This window comes from Salmo trutta, chromosome 14, assembly GCF_901001165.1.
Source record: "Salmo trutta chromosome 14, fSalTru1.1, whole genome shotgun sequence".
In the NCBI taxonomy this organism is placed as follows: domain Eukaryota; kingdom Metazoa; phylum Chordata; class Actinopteri; order Salmoniformes; family Salmonidae; genus Salmo; species Salmo trutta.
The window spans coordinates 16,201,677-16,219,553 of record NC_042970.1 but is presented as its reverse complement, the minus strand read 5'-3'; the positions used below and the strand labels follow the sequence as shown (position 1 = coordinate 16,219,553).

The 17,877-nt window shown below is 42.5% G+C and overlaps 1 protein-coding gene across 1 annotated transcript; it reads left to right on the top strand.

The window, feature by feature from the left end:
* Positions 1-262: 262 nt before the first annotated feature.
* Positions 263-3,726, top strand: LOC115207067 (epithelial membrane protein 3-like). The gene is made up of 5 exons (XM_029774077.1): positions 263-355; positions 1,322-1,438; positions 2,327-2,429; positions 3,091-3,231; positions 3,409-3,726. Exons 2-5 carry the CDS (start codon positions 1,361-1,363, stop codon positions 3,582-3,584), a joined length of 498 nt encoding a protein of 165 aa, XP_029629937.1. The 5' UTR covers positions 263-355; positions 1,322-1,360; the 3' UTR covers positions 3,585-3,726.
* The last annotated feature ends 14,151 nt before the right edge of the window (positions 3,727-17,877 follow it).

The following is a 17,877-nucleotide window of genomic DNA, read 5'->3' as shown; positions in this document are numbered from 1 at the left end:
GTATATATATCATGCAGATTTCAAATGTAATGTTTACAACATGTCATTTTTCATGTGGTTGACTCTGTTTCTGACTTTGGGTGGGTCCAGTCCAGTGACTAGTCAGTAGTAATTTTTGGCCCGTTGTCCGGACTGTAGGCTGGGTGAGGGCAGAGGAAATAGATGTTGAGAACTCCCCCTATATCCCACTCTGCATTCCAACCCCTGTCTTTATCTCTGCTTTGGAGATAGTGTGGGAGTAGAGGAAGAGTAAAGGGGAGGAGTGGCGTCTGTGAGAAAAGCAGGAGTGGCAGAGGAGAGAGGGGTACTGAGGGTTACAGAACCAGTCATAGTTCCCCAGGAACTGAAATTTAAGGTAAGTCACAATATCAAAGACGTGAAAAGTACTTGGAATTTTTCATTAAGCTTTGGTTACAATGTTATCTAGAGGATTGAAATATTTGTTATGATTTGGAATGAACAGTGTGTATGGAATTCAAGACACGCAAATATGCCATACTGTATACCAACATTATTATGTGTGTTTTGAAATAGATTATTTTAGAATCAGTGAAAGTAAATAATTAAATATACATGTTTTGTTATTCTCAATCTGGAGTGTTTTTAGAGTTAATATATTTTGTTGTCACTCAAAAGTTCTCCCTCATACTATGCTCAGTCCTCCTGTTTGCTCCTTTTCGTACCAGGTATCACAAACCGTACAGTTTTCTCATCGGTGACAAAGCCTAATGCAAACCAGATGAAGAATGTGACGAGACACATACCTTTTAGAATACTCATTATCCATCTAATGGAAACAAATCTCACTCTTGTTGTTTCATACAAGGAAAATGGAGTTGCTTAGATTTAGACAGGAGAAGAACAGTGCAGTCCGCCCTATTCTGGAACTGAATATAACATAATAATAAATGCCATTTAGCAGATGCTTTTAGCCAAAGTGTGTGCAAACATTTTCCATGTGGGTGGCCCCAGTGGATATCAAACCCACAATACTGGTGTTGAAAGCACTATGCTCTACCAACTGAGCTCCAGAAGACTTCTGTAACACATGTCTACATACATGTTTCTAGCCTGATTTAAATGATAACAGTTATTATAATAGTAGAAGCAGACAGGGGTTGCAGATAAAGAGACAGGATGTTTGCTCTGCTATGTTCTTCAGAGGCAATCCTGGCTCTGTAGATAGAGTGACATTCCCCTGGCTGAGATGCCTGTTGTGGGTAGATAGATGAGCAGAGAGATAGTCACTGCAGACAGATGTTGAGGAGCCTGATGAGAGAGATGTTTCAGGCCACTGTCTCAAAACTCTGTCTGTGTCCAGGACACCTGAGTGTGGCCTCAGTGGAAGCTCCCAGACATCATGGTTCTTCTGCTCATGTCTGTGACTGTGCTTCATCTGTTCACTCTGGCCATGCTGTTCATCGCCACCATGGAGAAGGTGAGACACTCTCCACTGTTAGCCAATCTGTCTCTGTGGCACTCCCTTTCCTGGCTTATTTGTATCTTATTTAACCTTTATTTAACTATGCAAGTCAGTTAAGAACAAATTCTTATTTACAATGACGTGCTATTTACAATGACGTGCTATTTACAGTGACGTGCTATTTACAGTGACGTGCTATTTACAGTGACGTGCTATTTACAGTGACGTGCTATTTACAATGACGTGCTATTTACAATGACGTGCTATTTACAATGACGTGCTATTTACAATGACGTGCTATTTACAATGACGTGCTATTTACAGTGACGTGCTATTTACAATGACGTGCTATTTACAATGACGTGCTATTTACAGTGACGTGCTATTTACAATGACGTGCTATTTACAGTGACGTGCTATTTACAATGACGTGCTATTTACAATGACGTGCTATTTACAGTGACGACCTTTACAGTGACGGCCTTTACAGTGACGTGCTATTTACAGTGACGTGCTATTTACAGTGACGTGCTATTTACAGTGACGGCCTTTACAGTGACGGCCTTTACAGTGACGGCCTTTACAGTGACGACCTTTACAGTGACGACCTTTACAGTGACGACCTTTACGTGACGACCTTTACAGTGACGGCCTAGGTTAATATGAGTATCAAAGTCTGAGAAGAGAAACCACAACCATGTGTAATATCAACCTACCGATAGCACTATGGTGCTTAAAAAAAACCCAGCGTGACCTTATAAAATATGCAGGAATTAGATTTATGGATATTTTATTATTTCGAAAGCTGTGATGGAATCCCACAGTGGTTACCCAGTTTTATGGTTTGGTCAGATTGCCATGCACACAGAACCTGCCAGCTGAACTTAACCTGTCTCTCTCTAGTCCTGGTGGATATGGTCCGATGCTGAAATCACAGACCTCTGGTCTAACTGCATTCATGACAACGTAACGGGAAACTGGCTGTGTGCTGCCTCTAACGAAAATGGTAAATCAAGTGGAAAATGATGTTATTTTTATGATATCTAGTCTACTTAGATTGAGGATCTCTCTTTTTATAACCTTGGATTATTCTGTCTGTTTATGCCTATATATGGTCATGTGCATGTTTTTGTATTTTCAATAAATCAAATCAAATTTTATTAGTCACATGCGCCAAATACAACAGGTGTAGACCTTACAGTGAAATGCTTACTTACAAGCCCCTAACCAACAGTGCAGTTTAAAAAAATATGGAGAAGAATAAGAAATAAAAGTAACAAGTAATTAAAGAGCATCAGTAAAATAACAATAGTGAGACTATATACAGGCGGGTACTGGTACAGAATAGGTTTTGTCGTGCCCTCTTCACGACTGTCTTGGTGTGCTTGGACCATGTTAGTTTGTTGGTGATGTGGACACCAAGGAACTTGAAGCTCTCACCCTGCTCCACTACAGCCCCGTCAATGAGAATGGGGGCGTGCTCGGTCCTCTTTTTCCTGTAGTCCACAATCATTGGCTTCATCAATACGTTGAGGGAGAAGTTGCTTCCTGATACCACATGGCCAGGTCTCTGACCTCCTCCCTATAGGCTGTATAGTCCTACTCAATTTGTCTGTGTGTTGATCCCAATGACATGGAGTCTCATTGTTCCTCTCTTGTTTCTCCAGACTGGCTGCAGGCAGTCCAGTCCCTGATGATCCTCTCAGTGGTCTTCTCCTCGATCTCCTTCCTGGTCTTCCTGGGTCAGCTCTTCACCATGTCTAAAGGGGGGCTCTTCTATTTCACAGGCCTCTGTCAGGTTTTTGCAGGTACTGTACCGGACAAGAATTTACCAGTTTATGACACCCAGTTCTTTCATGTGTGTACTTACTGTATACTATTTGCGAGGTTTTATAGTTAACCTAGAGAAGTTCTCTGTTCATTTTGGTTATTGACACATTTATTCTCTAAAGGGCATTTGTCCTCTTTCTGCTCTGCTCCCCCAGGTTTCACATCATTTGCTGCCTGTCTCATCTTCACATTCCACCGTAAGAAGATCTTGGAAGACTCCAGAGACCTGAGCATTGGCCACTTTGGCTACTGTTTCATTCTGGCCTGGTCCTGTGTACCGCTCTTGCTCTTCAGTGGAGTCCTGTATGTTCACCTGCGCAAGAGGCAGTGAACTAAGACATACATGAGCAGCATTATTCAGTATTACTTGATATTGTTAGCCTATTATCACTTGACTGTGCACTCTTAGAAACAGGGTTCCAAAACGAATCTTCAGCTGTCTCCATAGGATAACCCTTTTTGGTTCCAGTTAGAACCCTCTGTGGAATAGGTTCTACATGGAACCCAAAAGGGTTCTACCTGGAACCAAAAATAGTTCTTTAAAGGGTTCTCCTATGGGGACAGCCGAAGAACCCTTTTAGGTTCTAGATAGCACTCTTTTTTTCTAATAATGTAGTGAACAACAGAGACACAATGTACGATGATACAGAGGTCTTTATTTTATCTGTGTTAAATGTATTGTGTACATACAGTACTATTACTGTATCTGTGAAATACTTTAAATTGAGTCTTCATTTTATAGAATATTCTTTACTGTATGCAATATTGCTGCCGTTTGGGTTAATTCTGTCATTTCTGTGATGAAGTATTTGTTTGCATAAAATCTTCCTCATGATCAGCAAGACATGCCTCAAGACATGGAATTAACTGGAGAGTGGCTGTTGTGCGTTTCATTCCCCTGTGAAATATTGTTTATATTAATATGTAAAACTCCACACCACATGCCCATTGTGATGCTCCAGTATGTCACACTATAATAAGCCCAGTAGGCTGTGCCATTTATGTTCTTTACATTTCAGAGACACTCCTGTGAAGGGGCAGTCATAGTTGGCCACCACATTACATTCTCTTACTGTATAGGTCATGTCAAATAGCATCAATCTCTAAATAAAAGTTACCCTCAGTAACAATCCACGTCTCATAACATAATTTTGAGGACGGATTTTGGAACTTGGATGAGAGTCAAAAGCAGGTTTCAGGGGAGACAGAAGTCTTCCCCCAGCGAGGCTTTACGAGGACAAGAAGTGTACACCAGTCAGTCGGTGGAAGTCTGACTCCAGTCCTGTTCCTGCGGCTTACAGACTTTGCCGTCTGGTTGGACTGGTCTGAGGTTCTCTTTCATCACCACATAATAGATACAGTAGGGACGGAAATATTACATACACTCTCTTATGGAGACGCCCAAAAAGGCTTTATTGTGGAATAAGATAGCCACACAGAATCTACAATTTGGAACACAAGTTGACATGGGGATTTGAAAGTTGTCAGCTGTGCACTTTACATTTAGTAATTTAGCAGACGCTCTTATCCAGCACTTCAGGGCAAAAGGTGTAGATTATCTCGAGGAGACAGGCTTGTGACCTGATCATGGATGTGAGAGACTGGAGGGTCTGTCATCAGCGCAAAATGCTTGGACTAGAGACATAGGCAATGTAAGCATATTGACTAGGAGGATGGTGGGGGGGAGGGGTTGTAAAAGAAGGGGAAAATAAGATCATCCGTAACTAGTTGGAGGTAATCAGTCATGCTTGAGGATATGAAGCATGAGTTGTGTCTCTCTTCTATCATAACTGTCATTATTTCCATATGCTGTATATTTTCATCGTTTTTAGTGGCTAAATCTATTTAGTGATTATTCAGTGCATTCGGAAAGTATTCAGACCCCTTGACTTTTTCCACATCTTGTTACGTTACAGCCTTATTCTAAAATATATGAAATTGTTTTTTTTGTCATCAATCTAGACACAATACCCCAAAATGACAAAGCAAAAACAATATTTTAGACATTTTTACTAATTTATATTTAAAACATTTGGAAATATAACATTTACATAAGAATTCAGACCCTTTATTCAAATTGTATTTGTCACACTCGACGAATACAACAGGTGTAGACCTTACACTGAAATGCTTACAAGTCCTTAACCAACAATGCAGTTAAGAAAAATGTTAAGAAAGTATTTACAAAAAAAAAATTAAAGAGCAACAATAAAATAACAGTAGCGAGGCTATATACAGGGGGTACCGGTAAAGAGTCAATGTGCACCGGTTAGTCGAGGTAATTGAGGTAATATGTACATGTAGGTAGAGGTAAAAAGTGACTTTGCATGGATAATAAACAGACAGTAGCAGCAGCGTAAAAATGGGGGGTGGGGCCAATGCAAATAGTCCGGGTAGCCATTTGATTAGCTGTTCAGGAGTCTTATGGCTTGGGGGTAGAAGCTGTTAAGAAGCCCTTTGGACCTAGACTTGGCGTTCCGGTACTGCTTGCCGTGTGGTAGCAGCGAGAACAGTCTACGACCAGGGTGGCTGGAGTCTTTGACAATTTTTTGGGCCTTCCTCTACTGCCTGGCAGAGAGGTCCTGGATGGCAGGAAGCTTGGCCCCACTGATGTACTGGGCCATACGCACTGCCCTCTGTAGCGCCCTGCGGTCAGAGGCCGAGCAGTTGCCATACCAGGCAGTGATGCAACCAGTCAGGATGCTCTCAATGATGCAGCTGTTGAACTTTTCAGTCTCCTGAGAGGGAATAGGCATTGTCGTGCCCTCTTCACGACTGTCTTGGTGTGTTTGGACCATGATAATATGTTGGTGATGTGGACGCCAAGGAACTTGAAGCTCTCAACCCGCTCCACTACAGCCCCAACCTGCTCGGTCCTTCTTTTTCTGTTGTCCACAATCATCTCCTTTGTATTGATTACGTTTAGAGAGAGGTTGTTATCCTGGCACCACACTTCCAGGTCTCTGACCTCCTCCCTATAGGCTGTCTCATCGTTTTTGGTAATTAGGCTTACCACTGTTGTGTTTTCGGCAAACTTAATGATGGTGTTGGAGTTGTGCTTGGCCATACAGTCATTGGCGAAAATGGAGTACGGGAGGTCAGAGACAGGTTGAAAATGTCAGTGAAGACACTTGCCAGTTGTTCAGCGTATGCTTGGAGTACACGTCCTGGTAATCCGTCTTGCCCTGCGGCCTTATGAATGTTGACCTGTTTAAATGTCTTACTCACATTCGCTGCGGAGAGCGTGATCACACAGTCGTCCGGAACAGCTGATGCTCTCATGCATGCTTCAGTGTTTCTAGCCTCGAAGCGAGCATAGAAGTTATTTAGCTCGTCTGGTAGGCTCGTGTCACTGGGCAACTCGCGTCTGGGCTTCCCTTTGTAGTCTGTAATAGTTTGCAAGCCCTGCCACATCCGACGAACGTCGAAGCCAATGTAGTACGATTCAATCTTAGTCCTGTATTGACGCTTTGCCTATTTGATGGTTCGTCGAAGGGCATAGTGAGATTTCTAATAAGCGTCCGGGTTAGAGTCCCGCTCCTTGAAACCGGCAGCTCTAACCTTTAGCTCAGTGCGGATGTTGCCTGTAATCCATGACTTCTGGTTGGGGTATGTACGTACGGTCACTGTGGGAACGACGTCATCGATGCACTTATTGATGAAGCCAGTGACTGATGTGGTGGTCTCCTCAAAGCCATCAGAAGAATCCCGGAACATGTTCCAGTCTGTGCTAGCTTAGCATCTGCATCATCTGACCACTTCCTTTCTGAGCGAGTCACTGGTACTTCCTGCTTTAGTTTTTTCTAGTAAGCAGGAATCAGGAGGATAGAGTTATGGTCAGATTTGCCAAATTGAGGGCGAGGGAGAGCTTTGTATGGGTCTGTGTGTGTGGAGTAAAGGTGGTCTAGAGTTTTTTTCCCTCTGGTTGCACATTTAACATGCTGGTAGAAATGAGGTAAAACAGATGTAAGTTTCCCTGCATTAAAGTCCCTGGCCACTAGGAGCACCGTCTCTGGATGAGCATTTTCTTGATTGCGTATAGCCTTCTACAGCTCGTTGAGTGCCGTCTTAGTGCCAGCATCGATTTGTGGTGGTAAACAGACAGCTACTCAGTACTTTGTTGAAGCACCTTTGACAGCGATTACAGCCTTGAGTGTTCTTGGGTATGACGCGACAAGCTTGGCACACCTGTATTTGGGGAGTTTCTCCCATTCTTCTCTGCAGTTGTTGTTGTAGTTGTTGCACAGCTATTTTTAGGTCTCCAGAGATGTTTGATCGATTTCAAGTCCTGGCGCTGGCTGGGCCACTCAAGGACATTCAGAGACTTGTCCCGAAGCCATTCCTGCATTGTCATGGCTGTGTGCTTAGGGTCGAGGACCTGTAGGAAGGTGAACCTTTGAACCAGTCTGAGGTCCTGAGCAATCTGTAGCAGGTTTTCATCAAGGATCTCTCTGTATTTTGCTCCGTTCATCTTTCCCTCGATCCTGACTAGTCTCACAGTCCCTGCCACTGAAAAACATTCCCACAGCATGATACTGCCACCACCATGCTTCACCGTAGGGATGGTGCCAAGTTGGTGCCAAGTTTCCTTCAGACGTGACTCTTGGTATTCAGGCCAAAGAGTTCAATCTCGGTTTCATCAAATCAGAGAATCTTGTTTCTCATGGCCTTTTACTGAGGAGTGGCTTCCATCTGGCCACTCTACCATAAAGGCATGATTGGTGATGTGCTGCAGAGATGGTTGTCCTTCTGGAAGGTTCTCCCATCAAATCAAATCAAATTTATTTATATAGCCCTTCTTACATCAGCTGATATCTCAAAGTGCTGTACAGAAACCCAACCTAAAACCCCAAACAGCAAGCAATGCAGGTGTAGAAGCACGGTGGCTAGGAAAAACTCCCTAGAAAGGCCAGAACCTAGGAAGAAACCTAGAGAGGAACCAGGCTATGAAGGGTGGCCAGTCCTCTTCTGGCTGTGCCGGGTGGAGATTATAACAGCACATGGCCTAGATGTTCAAATGTTCATAAATGACCAGCATGGTCAAATAATAATAATCATAGTAGTTGTCGAGGGTGCAACAAGTCAGTAACACAAGAATAAGTGTCAGTTGGCTTTTTCATAGCCGATCTTTGAGAGCATCTCTACCGCTCCTGCTGTCTCTAGAGAGTTGAAAACAGCAGGTCTGGGACAGGTAGCACGTCCGGTGAATAGGTCAGGGTTCCAGCAGGTCTGGGACAGCAGGTCTGGGACAGGTAGCACGTCCGGTGAATAGGTCAGGGTTCCAGCAGATCTGGGAGAGCAGGTCTGGGACAGGTAGCACGTCCGGTGAACAGGTCAGGGTTCCATAGCTGCAGGCAGAACAGTTGGAACTGGAGCAGCAGCACGGCCAGGTGAACTGGGGACAGCAAGGAGTCATCAAGCCAGGTAGTCCTGAGGCATGGTCCTAGGGCTCAGGTCCTCCGAGAGAGAGAAAGAAAGAAAGAGAGAAACAGAGAATTAGAGAGAGCATTTTAAATTCACACAGGACACCGGAAAAGACAAGAGAAATACTCCAGATGTGACAGACTGACCCTAGCCCCCCGACACATAAACTACTGCAGCATAAATACTGGAGGCTGAGACAGGAGGGGTCAGGAGACACTGTGGCCCCATCCGATGAAACCCCCGGACAGGGCCGAACAGGTAGGATATAACCCCACCCACTTTGCCAAAGCACAGCCTCCACACCACTGGAGGGATATCTCCAACCACCAACATACCATCCCGGGACAAGGCCGAGTATAGCCCACAAAGATCTCCGCCACGGCACAGCCCAAAGGGGGGCGCCAACCCAGACAGGAAGACCACGTCAGTGACTCAACCCACTCAAGTGACGCACCCCTCCCAGGGACGGCATGGAAGAACACCAGTAAGCCAGTGACTCAGCCCCTGTAATAGGGTTAGAGGCAGAGAATCCCAGTGGAGAGAGGGGAATCCGGCCATGCAGAGACAGCAAGTGCGGTTCGTTGCTCCAGCCTTTCCGTTCACCTTCACACCCCTGGGCCAGACTACACTTAATCATAGGACCTACTGAAGAGATGTGTCTTCAGTAAAGACTTAAAGGTTGAGACTGAGTCTGCGTCTCTCACATGGGTAGGCAGACTATTCCATAAAAATGGAGCTCTATAGGAGAAAGCCCTGCCTCCAGCTGTTTGCTTAGAAATTCTAGGAACAATTAGGAGGCCCGCGTCTTGTGACCGTAGCATACGTGTAGGTATGTACGGCAGGACCAAATCGGAAAGATAGGTAGGAGCAAGCCCATGTAATGCTTTGAAGGTTAGCAGTAAAACCTTGAAATCAGCCCTTGCCTTAACAGGAAGCCAGTGTAGGGAGGCTAGCACTGGAGTAATATGATAACATTTTTTGGTTCTAGTCAGGATTCTAGCAGCCGTATTTAGCACTAACTGAAGTTTATTTAGTGCTTTATCCGGGTAGCCGGAAAGTAGAGCATTGCAGTAGTCCAACCTAGAAGTAACAAAGGCATGGATTAATTTTTCTGCGTCATTTTTGGACAGAAAGTTTCTGACTTGTTCTTTTACCAAATAGGGCTATCTTCTGTATACCACCACTACCTTGTCACAACACAACTGATTGGCTCAAAAGCATTAAGACGGAAAGAAAATTCACAAATTAACAAGGCACACTTGTTAATTGAAATGCATTCCAGGTGACTACCTCATGAAGCTGGTTGAGAGAATGCAAAAGTGTGCAAAACTATAATCAAGGCAAACGGTGGATACTTTGAAGAATCTCAAATATATTTTGATTTGTTTGACACTTTTGGTTGTTACATGTTTCCATATGTTATTTCATAGTGTGGATGTCTTCACTATTATTCTACAATGTAGAAAATAGTAAAAATAAAGAAAAACCCTTGAATGAGTAGCTGTGTCCAAACTATTGACTGGTACTGTATATTTTAAAATATATTATCATATATTTAAAACACATAAATGTGACAGACATTTTAAAATATATGATTATATATATATTATATATATATTATATATATGATTATATATTTTAATAACGTATATAAATCCCCCACCCTATACAAAAAGTAATAATGTGGAACTGTATTTTCATCATGCAAAATGCACTCAGAACATTTATTGCTTTGAAAAGTATTCCAGAATGGCGTATATTTAAAAACAATATACACGTAGAGATTCATTATTTTCTATTTGCATTTGGTGTTAGGCAACATAATAATTTTTTTTTTAAATATATTGTTATTTATATTTTATTGTAAGTGCAAAATTGTCCTCTGTATTGGTCATTGGGACGTACATATAAAACATTTTTACATTACAGTCAGTGAGTTGGTGAAAAACATAGTTGCGGCAACCAGGTGCCCACTACAGAAGACATTTCTTGACAAGCTCTTATTTAACTCTTATTTAATAATGTGAAAAAAATGTGTATTACTATAGCGTTTTTGTATGTTCTCTATAGTTATGTACTTGAAAATATATAAATTGACCTATTCGGCACATTTGGGCAAACTCCTGGCAGACTCCCATAGGGCAGCACACAATTGGCCCAGTGTCATCTGGGTTTGGCCGGGGTAGGCCGTCATTGTCAATAACAATTTGTTTTTAACTGACTTGTCTAGCTAAATAAAGGTTAAATTAAAAATTCAATAAAAAAACTTGGTACAAAATATTGTGATGTAATTATTCATCCTGTCAGCCTGAAACTGTGCAGACACTTTGCTGCCATCTTGTGGACAAAATCTAACTCAATATATGGCCTTCTCTTTTCTTTTCTTTTTGCATTTCAAAGATGTTGGAACAAAAACATTAATTCGAAAACACATTTATTTTGTTTGTATTATATTTTACCAGATCGAATGTGTTATATTCTCCTACATTCATTTCAGGACTTAATACAGTGGCTTGTATAGGCTCAAACATACGGACCCAGAACTGAGATGACAAAAATGAATTGCAGGGTCTCAGAAGGATAGAGATGACTGGGTTTGCGGCTAAGCTAGGCCAGCCCATAAGAAAAATTGTTGCCAGCTAATATTCTGATTTGGAATTATTGATTTATAGCTCCTTTAAAGTAATATGGTGGTTTATTTTCTACTCTGTTTATATTTTCTATATTTTCTAGACGCTGACATCTCCCCACCCATTGAGAAAGACTATACGCTAACGCTAAGCTAACTGCACTAACGCTAGCCTGTCAAGCCTATAGGGTTGCTATTAGCTTAGCAGCTACCGTTAGCTGGCTCAGTATTGAGATGGTGTAGAGCAGTGGTTCCCCAAATGTTTATAGTCCCATACCCCTTCAAACATTCAACCTCCAGCTGCATACCCCCTCTAGCACCAAGGTCAGCAAACTCTCAGATGTAGTTTTTTGCCATCATTGTAAGCCTGCCACACACACAGTATATGATACATTTATTAAACATAAGAATGAGTGTGAGTTTTTGTCACCATCCGGCTAGTGGGAAGTGACAAAGAACTCTTATAGGACCAGGGCACAAATAATAATAAGCAATAATTTTGCTCTTTATTTAACCATCTTACATATAAAACCGTATTTGTTAATCGAAAATTGTGAATAACTCACCACAGGTTAATGAGAAGGGTGTGCTTGAAAGGATGCTCATAACTCTGCAATGCTTGGTTGTATTGGAGAGTCTGTCTTAAATAATTTTCCACACACAGTCTGTGCCTGTATTCAGTTTTCAAGCTAGTGAGGGCCGAGAATCCACTCTCACATATGTACATGGTTGCAAAGGGCATCAGTGTCTTAACAGCGCGATTTGCCAAGGCAGGAAACTCTGAGCGCAGCCCAATCCAAAATCTGGCATGAAATCAGAAATCTGATTAAATTCAACATTTTCACAGAACCGCTTGTTGCAATTTCGATGAGGCTCTCTTGTTCAGATATCGGTAAGTGGACTGGAGGCAGGGCATGAAAGGGATAACGAATCCAGTTGTTTGTGCCATCCAAAGTACCTGCATAATTGCGCACCCAACTCACTCAGGTGCGTTGCTATATCACATTTGACATTGTCCGTAAGCTTGAGTTCATTTGCACACAAACAATCATACAATGATGGAAAGACCTGTGTGTTATCCTTGTTACTGCAGACAGAGAAGAGCTCCAACTTCTTAATCATAGCCTCAATTTTGTCCCGCACATTGAATATAGCTGCGGAGAGTCCCTGTAATCCTAGATTCAGATCATTCAGGTGAGAAAAAACATCACCCAGATAGGCCAGTTGTGTGAGAAACTCGTCCTCATGCAAGCGATCAGACAAGTGAAAATTATGGTCAGGAAAGAAAACTTTAAGCTCGTCTCTCAATTCAAAAAAACGTGTCAATACTTTGCCCCTTGATAACCAGCACACTTCTGTATGTTGTAAAAACATTACATGGTCTCTGCCAATATCATTGTGTAACAGTGTAGGTTCCGTCCCTCTCTTCGCCCCAACCTGGGCTCGAACCAGGGACCCTTGCACACATCAACAACTGACACCCACGAAGCATCGTTACCCATTGCGCCACAAAAGCCACGGCCCTTGCAACGCAAGGGGAACAACTACTTAACCTTTCTGGGAACCTGGGACACTTGTGTCCCACCCTAGTCAACAGCCAGTGGAATCGCGTTGCGCGAAATACAAATACCTCATAAATGCTATAACTTCAATTTCTCAAACATATGACTATTTTACACCATTTTATAGAGACACCTCTCCTGAATCGAACCACGTTGTCCGATTTCAAAAAGGCTTTACAGCAAAAGCAAAACATTAGATTATGTTAGGAGAGTACCCTGCCAAAAAAAATCACACTGCCATTTTCAAAGCAACTAGCATGCATCACAAATACCCAAAACACAGCTAAATGCAACACTACCCTTTGACAATCTTCATCAGATGACACTCCTAGGACATCATGTTACACAATACATGCATTTTTTGTTCGATAAAGTTCATATTTATATATAAAAACAACATTTTACATCGGCGATTGACGTTCAGAAAATATTTTCCCTCAAATGCTTCCAGCGCTACAATTTACAAAATTACTATTCGAAAACATTGTTAAAATGTAATATTGTCATTCAAAGAATTATAGATTAACATCTCGTGAATGCAACTGCATTGCCAGATTTCAAAATAACTTTACTGGGAAATCACACTTTTCAATAAACGAGGTGGTATGCTCAGAAAAATAGGCTAGGCGATACATGTTAGCGCCATCTTGGAACCATCTAAAATCAAATATACTATTGTAAATATTTTTTACCTTTGATTATCTTCATCAGAAGGCACTTCCAGGTATCCCAGGTCCACAACAAATGTAGTTTTGTTCGAAAAAGTTAATAATTTATGTCCCAATAGTTCCTTCTTGTTAGCGCGTTCCGAAGGCTACTCATAATGTACGAGGCGCGCTGGACTTGTCGTCACGAATGTGCAAAAAATATATATTTACGTTCGTTCAAACATGTCAAACGTTGTATAACATAAATCTTTAGGGCCTTTTTCAACCAGAGCTTTAATAATATTCAAGGCGGACGATTGCATTGTCTTACTAAACGTTTCGGAACAAAAGGGTTCCAATGGGCGCCTGCGTCATAGTAGTAATGGCCCTCCCCCTGTGACCAACTTTCAAAGCCTCTCTTTCGGTCAGTTTCTACCGGAGAAGACTCAAACCACTTTGTAAAGACTGTTGACATCTAGTGGAAGCCTTGGGAAGTGCTAAATGAATCCTAACTCACGGTGTGTTTCAAAGGCAAAGTGTAGAAGGTGATTCCACAAATCAGATTTCCACTTCCTGCATGGAATCTTCTCAGGTTTTGGTCTGCCATATGAGTTCTGTTATACTTACAGACACCATTCAAACAGTTTTAGAAACTTTAGAGTGTTTTCTATCCAAATCTACTAATTATATGCATATTCTAGTTACTGGGCAGGAGTAGTAACCAGATTAAATCGGGTACGTTTTTTATCCGGCCGTGCAAATACTGCCCCCTATCCTTAAGGTCGCAGAGCGAGTGACGTCACCGATTGAACCACTATTAGTGCGCACCACCGCTAACTAACTAGCCATTTCACATCGGTTACAATTGCATAGTGCAGAAAATACACAAGAGTTCGGGGTCTTGCTTTAACAAAGTTAGCCATTTTCACTGTCGTGTCCAAAACGTCTTTCAAGCTGTCAGGCATTCCCTTGGAAGAAAGAGCCTCTTGTGGATTCTGCAGTGTACCCAAGTGGCGTCAAGAGCAACTGCTTGCACACGCGTTACCACTCCACTATGTCTCCCTGTCATGGTTTTTGCGCCGTCAGTACAGATACCAACACATCTTGACCACCTAAGTCCATTTGATGTCACAAAGCTGTCTAGTACTTTAAAAATATCCTCTCCCGTTGTCCTGGTTTCCAGTGGTTTGCAGAAGAGGATGTCTTTCTTAATTGACCCCCCATAAATGTAACGGACATATACCAGGAACTGTTGACTTTGTTTATCATCCAGCTTTAACGCATAGAATTCACTGGCTTGTATGTGAAGCAGTAATTGTTTCATAACATCTCCTGCCTTTTCACTGATGGTCGTGAAACAGTGTTGTTTGATGAAGGCATTGTCTGTATCGTTTTTTTGGGCCTTTTCCCCCCAGCATTGTCCCAGCCATATCCGCAGCAGCAGGAAGAATTAAGTCCTCCACAATAGTATGGGGCTTGCCTGTCCTAGCCACTCGGTAGCTCACCATACAATACGCTTCTAGCACCTTCTTATTAATGGTATCTGATGCTTTTATACATGTCTTACTACTCGAAAGTCGTCTTAATTCTCGCTCAAAAAACTCCCGTGGCTTATTTTTCAAATGGGCATGTTTTGTTTCTAAATGTCTGCGCAAGAGTGAAGGTTTCATCGAGTTGTGAGATAGTACTTTGCACATATAACACACTGTGGCTGAGGAAAGGCACTACTCCCAATATAAGTGAACCCCAAATCAATGTAGTTCTCATCATATTGGCGCCTCTTCGATAGTCCAACGTCCCTGTCTGTTCGGTGCTTTCCCGGGTAAGGGGACAGTAGCTCTTCGGCTGCATCAGATTCACAACTGTCAGTGTCCATGCCAGCTGGGCTAACAACAAATGTAGAATTACCAATGCCAGCATGTGCTCGTGGAAGCAGAACAACTTGTGTTGTCGACAGGTGTAGTACTGCTGGTAGTAGCAGGGTTATCAGTAGAGCTGGTATGTGTCTCTATGGACACAGGCTTTACTAAATGGACTGTTTGAAAATGTGAAGATTTTTTGGTACAAAATAATAAATGCTAAATGTGAATCACATTTTTATTTGGCGTACCCCCGACGGCATCGCCCGTAGCCCCAGTTTGGGAATACCTGGTGTAGAGAATGTAAAAAATACCCAGAATTTTGGCCCATTCCGTCTGACAGAGCTGGTGTAACTGAGTCAGGTTTGCAGGCCTCCTCTGCCCACACATTTTCTATAGGATTGAGGTCAGGGCTTTGTGATGGCCACTCCAATACCTTGACTTTGTTGTCCTTAAGCCATTTTGCCACAATGTTGGAAGTATGCTTGGGGTCATTGTCCATTTGGAAGACCCATTTGCAACCAAGCTTTAACTTCCTGACTGATGTCTTGAGATGTTGCTTCAATATATCCACATACTTTTTCTTCCTCATGATGCCGTCTATTTTGTGAAGTGCACCAGTCCCTCCTGCAGCAAAGCACCCCCACAACATGATGCTGCCACCCCCTTGCTTCAAGGTTGGGATGGTGTTCTTCGGCTTGCAAGCCTCCCCCTTTTTCCTCCAAACATAACGATGGTCATTATGGCCAAACAGTTCTATTTTTGTTTCATCAGACCAGAGGACATTTCTCCAAATAGTACGATCTTTGTCCCCATGTGTAGTTGCAAACCGTAGCCTGGCTTTTTCATGCCGGTTTTGGAGCAGTGGCCTCTTCCTTGCTGAGCGGCCTTTCAGGTTATGTCGATATAGGACTCGTTTTACTGTGGATGTAGCTACTTTTGTACCTGTTTCCTCAAGCATCTTTACAAGGTTCTTTGCCATTGTTCTGGGATTGATTTGCATTTTTCGCACCAAAGTACATTCATCTCTAGGAGACAGAACGTGTCTCCTTCCTGAGCGGTATGACGGCTGCGTGGTCCCGTGGTGTTTATACTTGCGTACTATTGTTTGTACAGATGAACGTGGTACCTTTAGGTGTGTGGAAATTGCTCCCAAGGATGAACCAGACTTGTGGAGGTCTACAATTGGCTGATTTATTTTGATGTTCCCATGATGTCAAGCAAAGAGGCACTGAGTTTGAAGGTAGGCCTTGAAATACATCCACAGGTACACCTCCAATTGACTCTGGATAATTGACATCATTTATCAGAAGCTTCTAAAGCCATGACATCATTTTCTGGAATTTTCCAAGCTGTTTAAAGGCACAGTCAACTTAGTGTATGTAAACTTCTGACCCACTGGAATTGTGATACTGTGAATTATAAGTGAAATAATCTGTCTGTAAACAATTTTTGGAAAAATTACTTGTCATGCACAAAGTAGATGTCCTAACCGACTTGCCAAAACTATAGTTTGTTAACAAGAAATTTGTGGAGTGGTTGAAAAACGAGGTTTAATGACTCCAACCTCAGTGTATGTAAACATCCGACTTGTACATACTTGAGCCTCTAGCTCTATCAAAGCAAGAAACAGCATTTCACTGTTGTCCTCAGTGTCTGTCTGTCTCGGTCTGTCTCTCTGTCTGTCTCGGTCTATCTGTTTAAGAGTTTGCTGTAGAGAATGGTGTGGAGAAGGAGAGGATTGTTAAGGACCTGAAGCAGATGTCCCAGAAGGAGAGAATATAGCTGCTGAAGAAGGTATCACCAGAGCTATCGGAGCTCATTCAGGACTTGAAGGCCAAGGTATGATAACCACAACATCACTACTACTGTATGTCCGGCAGAAAAAAAAACGGACAGTGTAAACCACAATGTTGTTGAACCTGTAACAAGAGTTACAGTATGTTGGTGTTACAGTTAGTAATGGTGTTGAGTGGTAATGTCGTACTGTTTACCGATGGTGTTTTGTTCACTTGGCAGAGCTGAACGACGAGCTACAGGCCCTTTTGGAAATGGTCAAAGATGGACGCATCCCACCGGGAAAGGGTGCCAACTGCCTCAAGACCAAACAGCAGCTTTATCAAAATTAACTGTATATTTTATTTGTAACATAAATTGCATAAACAATGCCATTGAGAATGGACTCACTTATTGTAGTTTCTCTCCCGAGTTACTGCACAAACATCAGTTTCTACCTCATCCTGAAAGCAAAGCATATTCCCGCACACAACAACCCAGTGATTGAAAGACTGCTGATTTAGGTAGATGCCTGTCTTGCCCCACAGCTGCACCAGCTGCTCTCTGCAGACCAGAATGAGATGGCTGCTATGAAGCCAGGGAGTAGCAAGCAGATCACCAACAACAAGGTGAGAAATTAATATCATGTTGATCCATTGGGTGATGTCGGCATACTTAAAGGGAAACTTCATGATTTTGACAATGAAGCCCTTTATCTACTTCCCCA

Excerpts from the sequence above, each read along its gene's own strand:
- LOC115207067 (XM_029774077.1), top strand. The coding sequence starts at position 1,361 with ATGGTTCTTCTGCTCATGTCTGTGACTGTGCTTCATCTGTTCACTCTG. Across the intron at positions 1,439-2,326 it reads TCATCGCCACCATGGAGAAG|TCCTGGTGGATATGGTCCGA; the intron begins GTGAGACACTCT and ends GTCTCTCTCTAG. Across the intron at positions 2,430-3,090 it reads TGCTGCCTCTAACGAAAATG|ACTGGCTGCAGGCAGTCCAG; the intron begins GTAAATCAAGTG and ends TTGTTTCTCCAG.